Below are 15,094 nucleotides of genomic sequence, written 5' to 3'. Positions count from 1 at the left end.
TATATATATATATATATATATATATATATATATATATATATATATATATATATATATATTAATAAATGAAGGGGACATCATGGCCAAGCAATAGAGTGCTAGACTGCTAACTCAAAAGTCTTGAGTTCGGATTGTTTTTAGTGGGTCTGTTTACAGCTTAAACTACCCAGCCTTTTAAGCACTATTCTACAACCTTAAAAACAAAAAAGGAAACCTGAAAGATTTACACAGAGTTGCCTGGTGGAACACTTAAGTTCCCTTTAGGACCTGGTGGTTCATGCTGCAGGTGAGGTAGAGTTCACCTCTTTCTGTGACCTCTGCATATGAAGGGATACTGTGGTCAGCCCTTTGCCTGGCTGCCTTTAGTTTTCCTAAATGTAAGTCAGGTACCCATCAGAGTTGTGTGGCTTCAAGGACGTGCTACAACTCGAGCCAGGGACCCGAACTCACTGGACAAACGTACGCTCTACCATTCGACCAAATGATCCCATAGTTAAATCTCTAATTATCTATATTTATCCCCATGCTCTACCTTGTGTTTAGGTTAACCCATGGACGTCTACTAGAACACATCATTAGCAAGCATCATTTTGACGAGCTGCTGGCAGCAGAGTACATGGCTCAACTACTGGACAGCCTGCACTACCTACACAACTGTCGGATAGCACACCTTGATATTAAGGTTGGTAGGACTTTGGGGATTATTTGCTTGTATAATTTTAGTCTGATGTTTAAAAAAACACTTTTTTTTAAAAATAAAAGAGTGACTTCTAAGATTGAATACATAGATTTAAAAAATTTTTTTACCCTGCTAGTACACATAAGTTTTAATATAGAAAATAATTATCAACTATTTGTTATTTGGGTAAATATCGCTTAAAAGTTAATGTATGCATCTATGAGAAAAGAAACGGGTAGTTCTAAAAAGTATTATAAAATAATGATTGAAATCAAATTTGGTTTTTGTCCTCGTCAACAGCCTGAGAACCTGATGATGGAGGCGTCACCATCGGCCATGTTCCTGAAACTTGTTGACTTTGGTGATGCTCGTCACATCTACAACAACTACTACATCCACCCCATGATTGGACACCCAGAGTTCACCAGCCCTGAGGTTGTCAGTGGGACACCAGTTGGGCTGTTGACAGATATATGGTAGATGTTTTGTTGTTTGTTTTGTTTAATACAGATACTAACATATTTGGGTTGTTGACAGATATATGGTAGATGTTTTGTTGTTTGTTTTGTTTAATACAGATACTAACATATTTGGGTTGTTGACAGATATATGGTAGATGTTTTGTTGTTTGTTTTGTTTAATACAGATACTAACATATTTGGGTTGTTGACAGATATTTGGTAGCTGATTTGTTATTTGTTTTGTTTAATACAGATACTAACATATTTGGGTTGTTGACAGATATATGGTAGATGATTTGTTATTTGTTTTGTTTAATACAGATACTAACATATGATTTGTTATGTTTTGTTTAATACATATACTAACATTAAAAACTAGTTCATTTGTTGACAGATTTGCTATGTCTTGTAGTCTATATTACAGATTAAAATAGTGTATAAAACCCTTTAAATCCATAATTTGTACGCCTTAAATTAGTTGAAATAAGGTATTCTATTTATTTAATGAATTAGTTACCATTTCAAGAAACAATTTTGAAGAAAAATGATTTTTTTAATTCTTTATTTGTTTTATTTTGTTTAGCCTAATTTTTGTAGCTAATTGTTAAAATTTTTGCCCTGCTTTTCTGTTTCCAGGAGTGTAGGAGTTTTACTGTATGTTTTACTTAGTGGGGTGTCCCCATTCCTGGATGAGAGCCAGGAGGAAACTTGCTCCAACATTGTCAGGAATGACTTTTGTTTCCCAGACGAGTACTTTGCTGGTATTTCCGCTGAGGCCAAAGAATTGATACGGTTTATGCTTGTTGAGGAGCTCAGGTTAGATCAGATTTTATTTTATTGCTGAAAACAAACAACTTTTTTTACAGAACATTTTAGTCATCTGTTCTATGCTTCTTATGGGTTTGTTTATTGTGATGGGTAAAGTCCCGAGTTTGATTCATTGTGAAACTTCACTCATAATCAGAGCATCATCATGGCAACAATAGATGAGAATCAGCTGTGGATAAATGATTGTTTTTTAGGTTCAAAATTTAAAAAAATACAACTGAGTCTTTGAGTAAGGCTGAAAAGGTTGGGGTATGCTGTGAGAGGGTTCAACCTTCTTAGTATTATCACCCACTGTGGTCGTTCTACTAATGAAATTCACTGGTTCTATAAGTTGGTGCTTGGTCACAGACATCCAAAATATAACAGGATACTAATTCTTCCTACTTTAGTCTTTATTCAAACATTGCTAATATCAGTCTACATCAACAACATAACCCGAACTTTCTTCTTCAATACCTAGCCCCTAACTCCTAACTTTTATTCTACCAGAACAACTTTTTTTTATTCTATGGCACTATCTCCTTTTGAGTGTCACATCTTCATTCCTTCAACATACGTGCGCACCAATATTCACTAGCACCATTCTAATACTCAGCTTCTAATAACATAACCATAGTTTATGTGAATATAAAATGTCCCCATGTTTATGTGAATATAAAATGTCCCTATGTTTATGTGAATATAAAATGTCCCCATGTTTATGTGAATAAAAAATGTCCCTATGTTTATGTGAATATAAAATGTCCCCATGTTTTTGTGAATATAAAATGTCCCCATGTTTTTGTGAATAAAAAATGTCCCCATGTTTATGTGAATAAAAAATGTCCCCATGTTTATGTGAATATAAAATGTGCCCATGTTTATGTGAATATAAAATGTCCCCATGTTTTTGTGAATATAAAATGTCCCCAAGTTTATGTGAATAAAAAATGTCCCCATGTTTATGTGAATAAAAAATGTCCCCATGTTTATGTGAATAAAAAATGTGACTCCCTGACTTGTCTGTTTGCAGTAAGCGACCAACTGCCCAAGCTTGTTTAGAGAGTCCCTGGATCAAGAAGGCTTCTGTACCCCGCTGCTCCCCCATACGACCTAAGCCAATCAACACATCCCGTCTCTCAGATTTTATTCAGCGCAGAAAACACCAGGTATAATATGTTTACTGCTGAATGTCCTAAGTAATCTGTCTTAAAGTGTTAACTAATTTAGGTAGCAGTAAAAAATATAGTGTAGGAAGGAAGAAAGTCTCAGTTATTTGAAGTTTAATTAAATATGTTTTTAATGCTAGATGAAAAAAAGATAATCTTAAATAGAATTGTTTAATTAATTTCAAGCTAGGGTAATTATTTTCTTGCAACAATCAAGATTTATAAAGTTAAAATATCTTTTATTTAATTTATTTCCAGAGTGATGCTTTTATTCTCAAGTCTCTGCCATAACCTGCCCAACTCATCAAGTTTTTCTAGAAACTTCCTCTCACACAATACTTTACTACTGTAATTAAGCTAATATTTAAGTTTTAATTAGCCTCTAGGTAGTCCAGTAGTTACATAACACAATGACACCCCCCCCCCACTTTCACCCCTTCCCTCAGACATTAATGTAACTGGTTAGCAGATCTATACAGTTGTAATGTACATCAACAACTGTGTTTTTTTATTTATGATCACAGGCCTTTTTTTGTAAGATATGTTTGACTAAAACACATTATTAGTTTCATAGCTTTTTGCTAAGCTTTACAGTTTTATAGAAGACAATAACATACTTTTAAAATATAGTGTTAGAAAAATAACACTAAAAATAAATAACATACACAATAAATTAAATGTACTTCTTAATTTGTATCGGCCTAAGATATTTTTAAATGTGAGAAACACCTAAATGTACATCGCGTTTGTATACTATTGTTATCCTCTAACTTTTTTTTTTCTTTTTTTTTAAAATGGAGATCTATTGTCACTAGAGCATACTGTTTATTGCAGTTTCAATATTTTCACACACAGAGTTCGTGACAGACAGGTTTTATATATCGACTAAAGCCTGGGCGTATGTTTTAAGTTAGTCCCACTAAAGTTTGTGACATAGAAAGTTATTATGTATTAGTTGTCCCAAGTCTAGACATGTTAATTCTAGCTTCACTGCAACCACAAAAGTAGTTTTTTGAAACAGTAGTAACAAAATTGATTAGAGTAACCTTCTGTGTGTTTTTATTTCATGCTCTTACTGAATCTTCAACATGAGAAATTAATTATATTCGCCCTTTGACCTTGGTGTATATTGTTTTCTCATCTCTTTTATTCTACTTAAGTACGCAAGGCTTCATCAAAATATTGTTTTTATGTTTATGTACATATTCATTGAATACTTTTTTTTACACCCTCTGAATGTATTGGGTAAAGCTGTAAATACATTTTTTTATTGACAGATGCTGATAATTTCTGCCATTTGGACATAGTAGTTTATGTATATATTTCAACCATTGGATACTTAAGAGAGAAATCCATTTAATCCCCTACAAGTTTGTGCAAAACATAGTTTAGACTTTATTACCAATTGTAATCACCACTTCATAGTTTTTTTTTACTATTTTTTTCTGCTGAAAACTTAAGTGAATGACAATTCTTTTTACCTGAAAAAAATTGTTCAAGATAATTATTGTGCTTGAGTGTAACTTCACATTTTGCAGCAATATAATAGTCTATTGGTAGATTTTTTTTCTTCAAATCACTGGTCTGGGAAGTGATAATGAAATGATTCAGTTACTTTAGAAAAGATTTGACTTGTTGGCACACAACTGTGATTTGATTAGAATGGTTGATGTAGGTCTTAGTGCACTCTGACTTAGCTTAAACATGAGTTTAATTTAATACAGAACACACTTTGTTTTTATCATTCAAATAATGTATTGTTTCATATTTGATTACAAAGTATTAAACATCAGTTTGATGACCATTTCATCATGCAGTGCAAGCACATGTAATTTCTGTTAAATAATGAAATTTTGTTAAGAATTTTAAAACAGTAATTCACCCAACGTATACATTTTTGTACTGTTTGACCTTCTCCAGAAGTATTCCAAGGTGTGCATAATGGTCATCTAACACACAAAGTAGTTTAGGTACTTAACTTCTTTTTTATATTCCCCTATGTCATCAGTTCAACTGTTGTGTTATGGGAAGGCTGTTGGACATCTGATACAATTATGTTACAATTGTTAATGAACTGATTCAGTTTGTGTAGATGTACTTACCTCATTTCAGGGAAATCAAACATTTCCATTTCTCTTGTAGGATATTCCTTTCTTTTTACACTTGTTGCTTTTTTGACATAATGTTCATTTGATTTCAATTTTTAAAAAATCAAAATTATGCTAACCTGCTGTAAGAAACAAATGCTGACTTAAAAAGATCTATGTACTCTTTTATTTAAAGATCATTTTATTGTAAGAAAATATAAATTACTTCATACATTTTTTTACACAATAAAATCATTAAATGATGATATTTCTGGCTATCTACTTAACATTGAGTTCACAGCGCTTGCATTTTATATATTTAAAAATTCTTACAAACTGTTATAATATAATCACTTTGAAGATACCCCATGTAAGAATGAATGTCAAAAATTAGATTTGCCTCATCACTTTTTTACCTGAATGTCACAATTGTTTAAATAGCTAGACTACATCTAGATTGATAAGTTTTTAAACCCAAGTGAATTGCTGCCAAAAAACTATTTAAATGGTAGACAACACACTGATATAACAACACTGTACATATCTTTTTATCCGACCTCAGTGCTTTTCATGTGAATATCTCTTTCATATTTTTTCTTCACTTGCATCAGAATTAATGGACTGCGACTGAATTCTTGTTACCGTTATTTTTTATTTCACCAATGTCATATTTATATTTACAGCCATGTCAATCAATGTATTTGTCATCAGCATTGCCATTATGACCATTGCTAATTAAATTTTTAAAAATTCATCAGCTTTGATTCAAAACAATTTGTTCTTTGTAAAGTTTAAAAAGGAAATTCTTAAGTAATAAACTAATGCAGTAAACTGAAACACATTTACAATTGTGAGTTAGGATTCCCATAGAAATCAGACAATGAAAACAAACATTTAGCAGGGTATAAAAATGATTAAAAAATATAGAAAGTTTACCTTCTGCACTATAGATTTTTAACTATTTTTTTTATATCCAGCAGTCTACTCATTTAATTTCTTAATTATTGATAACACAAAGTTAGCTAAAGAAAATATTTTAAACCTTTAGGACATTTAAAAAAACAAACTGCACAAAAAAGATAATTGTTCATGTTTTTAATCCAATCAACAAACTACATGTGATTTCAATAAACACAGTTATCTTATTAATTAGTTTGATAAATACTCTTATTTCATATCAGATATTGGTATTACATGTTTTAACAAGCTTTTTAAAATCAATCCACTCGTTCAAGACAATCCAAAGCCTCAAATACTGAAGGCATTTTTGTGTATTATTTAAATGCCATTAATCTTCAAGAAGCAATAAAACAAAACATGTCATTGTTAAACATCAAGAGAAAAAAATTTCTCATACATGATGTGGAGATGTGGATCATACTATATACACACACATAAACAGATCTACAAAATAAAACTTGTAATGCTATATGATCAAAAGCATTCCTTTGCTGATGGTGAACCAGTTGACAAATACACATTTTTATCTGGCCATAATAATTTAACATTAATCATTTAAGATTTCTCATAAAATACCAAACAAAATTCATTTTAACAAACCAAATGTCTTTTTTACTAAAATTTACTTTTTTATGAAGCTATCTATATATATAATTCTCTTCTGGGATCAGTTAGAAAACAAGCTGCAAGCGCGCCTTTGCAGTCCCCTCTCTTCCTCTCTATCACTACCACCCCCACCCCACCCCCACATGATCTGGTGAGCGGTGTTCACTCTGTTTACATTTTACAATCATAGAGACGACGGGTTTGGTGACGGCTATTAGGGGCAGATATTTAGTTTGAAACGATTTTAAACTTAGAGGAGGTAACTAAGAGGAGGCTGCTTTCACGGGGGGGGGGGGGGGGGGGGGGGTTAGTGTTTTTAAGCAAATATTTTCAATGGCAGGATTGGTACTGTCGAATTCACAAATTATAAATTACTGAAAAGTAGAAAAAAAACAACTAAATAGCGGCGTATGATACGCAGCGGGTCGGCTCGTGATTTATAATCATGTAAAATCAAAATTATTCATAAAAGCCTAATATAAAACAAAATTTCCTTAAATATATTATCTGACTTCCATACTGCCTCACACAAAAAATACAATGAGCATAATGCCATTACATCTCGAAATCTCCATGAACATCTGAAAGACATGTGTATTCCGTAGCTATTACCTAACACATACAGTCAGACATTATGTACATCATGGGTTGTTCATTTAAAACTCAAAGCACATTCTTTCACAGTTACCGTACATAAACATTTACAAGAATTAATAAAAAAAAATCATGTGAAAATATAAACTTGCTTAAATAAGTAGTCTGTTATAAAATGTGTATTTAGCTATGAGAATATTTTTTTTAAAGTTGGTGGTTTGAATCTTTTATTTTTTCATAGATGAACATTACAGGTTGTCAGCTAAATGGTGTAGGATATGTGGTTCAACAGTTTAAAAATGACAGTTTGTTCAATGAACCAGTACTACATCTATGCAAAAGATGTACTTCAACTTAGAATAAATTTAAGGCAAAGACTAGCTATAAGATGAACAGATGCCCTAGCAGAATTTTATAGTTTATCAACAAATTAAAATTTATTTTAAAAATGTTAAATATGTTGAATATTGGCAATATACAATTTACATTCATTACACTATTTCCTAATTTCAAAGCATTTTATTTAAAAAATAGTAGACAATATTTTGTATGAGTATTTAACACTCAAATACTTGTATATAAAAGTTAATTGGATTTAAAGCTATTTATTTCTTAACTTTCATCTTAAATTACATGTAAATAGCAAGACAAAAACCAAACCACACTTTAACGAAAAAAAAAAAAAATACGGCATTTAAGTTTTTAAAAATAAAACGCTGACATCAACTTTTTATAAAATATTTAAAATTTACACTCAAATATGTATGAGCCAGTATTAAAGAAAATAAATTAACCATTTTCATTTGTAAAACAAAAACAAGGTAAGTTCATTATATACATGCGCATCTTGTTTAAATAATGCATTTTAAACTCTACATCTTAATTATTAGAAAGGAGGCAAAGTAAATTCTGACAACAATGGCTTAAAATTATTCAATTATTTTCTAATGGTAGTAGTGAAAGTATTTTTTTAAATTTTGTTAAAAAAAAGTAAACTAATTAACATAAATACCAATTAGATAGAGTTAACCTAACCACAGGCCAAGCCTGTGGATTACATTACAAGTCAAAGCATTAAACATCCACACACATTGAAGATTGAAATCAATGCTATCTCCTAATACCACCCCTACCCCCTCTCCCCATTCCCCCAGTGGAAACCTGAACATTATTGTTGTTCATATTACTAGATCCACTGTTGTTGCCATTTAGAATGCTGCGTGGTGGTCCGCCTAGAGGGGGTCTTTGTGTAACCCTCTGTTGATTGTAATTTTGACCATTTCCTGAGGAAAAAAAACAAAAATATATATATTAACTACACTTCATAAGTATGTTACATAAGTGCAGGTAATATAGACAAATTAAAAAAAAATTCTTGCAGCCATTTTCATGCCTAATTTTTATTATTTTATTTTAGTGTCACATCAAAATGGTTGAGTATCACAAACATAATTACAAATAATAAAGAAAACATGACTGAAGCAGATAGTGAGGGGGAGGACAGGTGAAAATAAAAACCTTGAGAAGATGGAACCATCTGAGGTCTGGAGCCTGCAGACTGTGAGCCTGGTCCACTCTGGCCTTCACTTTTTATACCTGGCACCTGCTCCCCTTCTGTCGGAGATTTCCTTTGGTTGGCTTCCTAAAAAAGAGAAATTTATCATTATCCTTTAGAGCAATTATGTTGCTATGAAAGAACTATTTATAACTATATAACCTCTGACAGGACACTTAAGTAATGGGATCATCCATAAATGATGTCAAACTCGTAGGAGGAGGGGGGGTCCGTAATTTTGTGATGGTGTGTGATGAGGGGGGGTTCAGATGGTGTGACGTCACACTTTTGCATCATAAAAAAGCAATGTTAGAAAACTAATTTTAGCCGTTATTTTGCGTTTTAGAAAACTATTTTAATAAATTGAAATAGGAAATGATTAGAATACTTGATGTTGACAGAGTTCAGATGAGATTTTGGAAACAAATATCGAACTTTAAGAAAAATAGGCTGAGGTGTGACTTTATTTTAGGGGGGGGGGGGGGGGCTGGCTTTTTATGACAATGTGTGACAGATGGGAGGGGGAGGAAAAAATCGTCAAAACAAGCGTAACGTCATTTATAGATGGACCCTAATATACAGGTGTATTTTATTTTTGCTGGTAACACTGTCATAATGTCAAGAGAATATCTGGTTATATAGTCAAGAGGGTATCTGTAAATCTAGTTAAGAGGGTATCTGTAAATCTAGTCAAGGGGATATCTGTGAATCTAGTCAAGAGGGTATCTGTAAATCTAGTCAAGATGATATCTATGAATCTAGTCAAGAGGATATCAGGGAATCTAGTCAAGATGATATCTATGAATCTAGTCAAGAGGATATCTGTGAATCTAGTCAAAAGGATATCTATGAATCTAGTCAAGAGGATATCTGTGAATCTAGTATTAACAAAATGTGGTTCTAGTCCCATTCATTAACCTTAGGAACAACAAAGAATAACATAGAAAATGTTGAACTGTTCACATGAATGACTCACCAATTTTAAAAATTCTGGGTTGGGGTCACTAAAATTTGGAACTTCTATAAAATTAAAACAGAACCTGAAAAAGATGCATTTATTGAGTAAAATTTTCTAATAAATAAGGTATGCGTATAGTGTTGACTGTAAACTAATAAACTTATAATTAACTTAAAGCAAAGCTTACATTATATATTACAGTACAAGCTAATTGTTGACAATGTTTTAGTAAAGAATTATGAATTTAATTGCTCTTTTATAAAACAGAAAATATTTAACAGGTGTTATGAATCTATTAGGTGAACTTACTCTCCAATTTTTAATATTTCTCCTATTTTGCCAGTGTACAGAGTTAAACACCCTTTCCAAACTTGAGCATAACTGGGGAAAAAGACATGATAAATTATTTTCTGTTTCCATAAATGATGTGACGCATATAAAAACATATTTTTACCCATATATTGCATGTCAGTTTCTATAACCTGTGGTTGATTGCTGCTTCAATAATATTTTTACAATTATATGGTCAGCTTTGATTTAGAAACTAACGACAAATTTCACTATGGTAGAAACAACCGCCTTAACTGCCCAACAGTTTACAGAAACTGTCAAAACAATATTAACTAATATAAGTTACACAAATAGGCCACACACGAGTTTGGCTAAATGACAAATGACAATAACGAGCTTTGCTCATTATTTTGCAGTACATGAATTCACAGGTGTACAGAAATTTTTGATGGACATTACCCTCTCATAAATTTACAAATGTCTCCAGACTGTATAACAGATGCAGCTTCATCCCACACAGACAGATTTATAGAGCCTGTCTTGTCAGCAACTTTACATGATCGCACCTCATGCCCTTCTTTTGTTCGGGTAGCTTTGCCTGCCAAGGAACATAACATAAACTGTTTAAGTTTCTTTAATATAGGCCTAATGATAAAAAAACAATTACAGGCCAAAGTCAACTAAGGCTAAATCGGCTAAGGGAGGAGTGATACATAAAATTAAAATTGTTCATGAAACATAGCCCCCATTTATGTGTTTTGTTAGTTTATTTAAAAAGGAATAGAACTACTGCTTAGAGGTATCACTTTTAGACTTTGTGCAAATGAGAAAAAGCCTTTACTAGAGCCTCTAACAACTATTAATAGTGTACAGGAATGGTCACTGGGTGGGCACATGTTATCAGGGGCGTAGCGAGGGGGGGGGCGGGGGGTGCGGACCGCACCGGGTGACACCATTTAGGAGGGTGACACCAAGGCAAAAAATATAGAGAAAAACTCAAAAACTCGAGGGGGGGTGCAAATCGAAAGTTTAAGGGGGGGGGGGGGTGCAAATCGAAAACTTGGGGGGGGGGGGGGTGCAAATCAAAAATTTGAAAGTTTGTCCCTGGGAAGGGTCTCTATGCCTCTGGGGGTGACACCATTAAGTGCCGCACCGGGTGACACCCGACCTCGCTACGCCACTGCATGCTATGACATGTATTTTTGGCCTAGGCCTTATTAATTATAAAAGAAATTACTTACCAACTTCTAATACAATAAACATTATGTGCAAGTTCTTCATCCCTGGTCGAACATCTTTGAGAGCTAAATATGCTTGATCTGGTGGTGGTTTGCCCCTGTCCACTTGCATTTTATTGTTAACTAGATCAATTTAGATTTATGCTGGTGAAATTGCTGTGAAAAATAAAAATAAGTTAGAATAGAATTATTAATATTTTAATAGGCCTAGGCCTACTTAATACTTAGGCCTATTAATAATACTATTATTACTATTCTATTGACTACATTTCTATGAGTATCTACTCTGTCTAAAAGCGTAGGAAGTTGCAATATGTTGTTATTGGTTAATTAATAATTAGGGCCTTATTCTTAATAGGCCTATAAATAATATTATAATAAGTAACAAAAACTAGGGTTACTATACTATTACTTTACTACTACTACTAGTAACTAGGCCTACAACTACATTGAGTAACATTACTTGGTGCATTCTACAAAGAACCTAAGAAGATATTAGAATGAGGGACTATCCAATTTTACATGCCTCGATATTAGATTAGTAGAACTAAATCTATCTAGATCTACATTGAGTATTCTAGAGGTAGATCTAGATCTAAATCTATTCTATACTATAGGGCTATATAAGGCCTAGTATTTTATAGATTTTATAGAAGATCCTATAGAAAAATAGTAGGCCCAACCGCATTAACTAAAACTTTTACTGTATAGGCCTATATTTAATATTATTCAGGCCCGAGGCCTAAAATTTGACTTAATTAATCTTCATAAGCAAACTGAGTCTATAGTAAAATTTTAGTATATTTATTCGAGGTAGGCCTACAATTTTTCTTTATATTCATGTATTCAAATAAAGCACAATAATGCGTTTATCCTTGCGGAAATTTTCGTTAATAACTGCCCATAAAATAGCAACGAAATTCGCCTTGTTCTGTAATATTGCCCCTACAATTCTAGATCTCATAAGGCTACTTAGAATCTTAAAAGAGAAAATTTAAAACATAAAAGAATTTCATAAGTTTAAGTTTTGTATGTATATAGTAGGATAATGATAATGTTTACAGGAATGTTAAGGTCGTGATAAGAAAATTAATGAACGGGCACGTTACACAGTTCGTTTTCTGTATTAAATACACTCTCATCCGGGTAGTTCTGGAAAAACACAAATTGCCGACATTAGCCTAGGACTATCCTACAGTTTATCGGTTGTCAAGGGAAAGCATTCACAATTATAATATTGTTTATCTTATTGTTCTTCTTTCCCTTTCAATTTTCCACCGAACGTTTTGTTACAAGAAAAGTATCTTGATACAAGAATCTGACTGATTCTAAATTAACATCAAAATCAAAGGGGAAAATCAACAAACAATGTAATTCTTAAAACAATTTTTCATACTTATCTAAATCTGACTCTAATAATCATTATTCATTAACCAACGTAACAAAACTGTCGAAACAGAAATCTTGAATCACTGAGTCTCTAGAATCTAGATTCTAGAATCTCTAGATTCTAGAATCTCTAGAATCTAGATCTAGAATATAAATCTAGTCTAGATCTAGATCCAGTACTCTAGTCTAGCTAGATCTAGAGATCTAGATCTAGTTAGTACAGTTCAGTAATGTACTGACACTAGTCACTACTTCACTGTACTGAGGCATTCTTGTCCAGAGTTTCTTCCAGGCATCTGCCCCACCCCACGAAAAAAGTCTACCGCCCCTCCCCCCCCCCCCCGAACGAAATGAAATTTATATAATTTATATAGAAAATATATACTTTTAATAGTGTCCGCCCCCCCCCCCCCTCCGTAGAAAAAAGTCTGGAAGTAACACTGTGTGTATTGAAGGCACCAACAATATATTAGTATATATATATATATATATATATTCAATAAAATATATGTGCATAAAATTTATGTGCAGGTTACATCGCATTATAGCTGTATTTGTGATGTATAGTAAAGGATATTTGTGGTGGGGGAAAAAAGTAATGTAAGCCCTTTATACCAGTTCTTAAACAGCCTCTTTCATAAGCCATTATGTCCACGTAATGAAAAAATGTAAACACTAAAATAGCTATTTCACGGTCAACCCGTTTCATCTTCTAGTATTGACGAAAACAAAATAGAATTTCCTTAGGCCTGACAGGCATACAGAGTTCAGTAGTGTATTGTATCGAGAGTTTATTCCCGGTGTTTGGGTTTAGATTAGGGTCGGGGATTAAGGTTATAATCTAGCTTAGGATTGAGATCATGGTGTCGGTTAGGGTAGAGACCAACACATAAAACATGTTTGGGAGTGAAAGGCCGCGCAAACGGGACGGCGTGGTCGGGTGGTAGAGTGCATAACATGAAAGTCTCCGTAGGACGTCTATGAGTCCATTCATCTTATATAGGTACCCAGAACGAGGACAGTAAAGGCGGCTGGGTATATTGCTGTCCACATTATCCCATCATTTGTCGAAGCCAGAGAAACAGATGGACTCTACTTCATCTAATCCATTGACCATCTGGTCTGAAAGCTTACTTAACGCCACGTGTCAAACATATTGTCAAGATTTAAAACAACACATATAATATGATTAGTTACTTTACCTTCAGGAATATCTCCCATATTAAAGTATTTTTATGGGCGTCTAATTTAAAACAAAATTAACACTCACGTAACAATTGCTAAACTAAGTAAATAAAAGAAAATGTGGATATTGTTTCATCATTTCAATTTACTTATCATGCTTTTTACTGATCCTTTTAGTTTGAGATTATCATATGCCAACATGTTTTTCATGATTGTTGAAGACGTCGACATATAATTTTTTTAAATTATTATATTTTAATATTTTTCATGATCGCTGAAGACCTCTACATATAATGGTATCTTTTATGATAGTTTTTCATGATCGCTAAGATTTGTACATATAATGTTATCTTTATACATTAACACGTTTCATGATCGCCGAAGACTTGTACATATAATGTTATCTATTATTATCCCATGTTTTTCAAGATCGCCGAAGACCAGAGGCGTAGCGAGGGGGGGGGGGCATATGTCCCCGGGCGCCGACCTAAGGGGGGGGGGGCGCCAAAATGGGTTGGAAAAACAAATTGAAAGTTTGAGGGGGGGAGGGGGATGGTGCAAATCGAAAGTTTGAGGGGGTGCAAATTGAAAGTTTGAGTGGGGGGGGGGTGCAAATCGAAAGTTTGTCCCCGGGCGCCGGGAAGGGTCGCTACGCCTCTGCCGAAGACTTGTACATATGATGTTACCCCTATATGATCCGATGTTTTTCATGATCGCCATTTCAGGCCCACCTACATAGAGGAAACCATCAACTAGTTCATCATTGGTCACGAGGTTCCAACATTCTATAGAGTTACTGTCAAATATCCAAAGGTCAGTGTGTTACCAGCGTGTTAAAGAGAGGGACGCTATGGAAATTGAGGGGTGCGCTGTGGAGGGTGCTAAAATGGTGTCGTAGTAAGGTGGTGGGGGAGAGAGGGGTGCATTTGTGGAATAATTCGGGGGCGTTGTGGGGTGTTAGCTTGTTAAACCATGGGGCGCTATGAGTATGCATAAAGTGATAAGTAAGTCAGGAGTGTACTGTATTTTTATATAAAAATAATACCCAATAAGTTTCATTATATACGTTGGTAGGTGGGCTGGGCGTCCCAAGGTCCGCGTGCACATATTCAGTT

The 15,094-nt window shown here is 33.5% G+C and overlaps 2 protein-coding genes across 2 annotated transcripts in view; one reads left to right on the top strand and one right to left on the bottom strand.

The window, feature by feature from the left end:
• The window catches only part of LOC131944714 (kalirin), a 190,170-nt gene extending 184,210 nt beyond the window's left edge, over positions 1–5,960 (top strand). The window contains exons 63-67 of the mRNA XM_059305505.1: positions 544–682; positions 980–1,155; positions 1,777–1,956; positions 2,981–3,116; positions 3,375–5,960. Of these exons, the coding sequence (XP_059161488.1) occupies positions 544–682; positions 980–1,155; positions 1,777–1,956; positions 2,981–3,116; positions 3,375–3,407 (664 nt within the window). The 3' untranslated portion in view covers positions 3,408–5,960. The remainder of the gene's footprint in view (positions 1–543; positions 683–979; positions 1,156–1,776; positions 1,957–2,980; positions 3,117–3,374) is intronic.
• A 2,513-nt stretch (positions 5,961–8,473) lies between these two features.
• Positions 8,474–12,606, bottom strand: LOC131944712 (SOSS complex subunit B1-A). The gene is made up of 7 exons (XM_059305504.1): positions 12,515–12,606; positions 11,409–11,561; positions 10,627–10,765; positions 10,186–10,257; positions 9,895–9,958; positions 8,882–9,005; positions 8,474–8,646 (listed from the first exon to the last, which is right to left on the bottom strand). The coding sequence occupies exons 2-7, from the start codon at positions 11,515–11,517 to the stop codon at positions 8,474–8,476; spliced, it is 681 nt and encodes a 226-aa protein (XP_059161487.1). The 5' UTR covers positions 11,518–11,561; positions 12,515–12,606.
• Positions 12,607–15,094: the final 2,488 nt, after the last annotated feature.

The sequence above is a fragment of the Physella acuta genome, unplaced genomic scaffold (assembly GCF_028476545.2).
Source record: "Physella acuta isolate Inbredline_101_S28 unplaced genomic scaffold, ASM2847654v3 ptg000505l, whole genome shotgun sequence".
Classification (NCBI taxonomy): Eukaryota; Metazoa; Mollusca; class Gastropoda; family Physidae; genus Physella; species Physella acuta.
This window is presented reverse-complemented; position numbering and strand designations above follow the sequence as displayed.

Bases quoted from the DNA above. Each gene is read 5' to 3' on its own strand.
- LOC131944712 (XM_059305504.1), bottom strand. From the start codon at position 11,517: ATGCAAGTGGACAGGGGCAAACCACCACCAGATCAAGCATATTTAGCT. The intron at 10,766-11,408 runs GTAAGTAATTTC...GTTCCTTGGCAG, and splicing joins GTTTATTGTATTAGAAGTTG to GCAAAGCTACCCGAACAAAA. The intron at 8,647-8,881 runs GTTTTTATTTTC...TTTTTTCCTCAG, and splicing joins GATGGTTCCATCTTCTCAAG to GAAATGGTCAAAATTACAAT.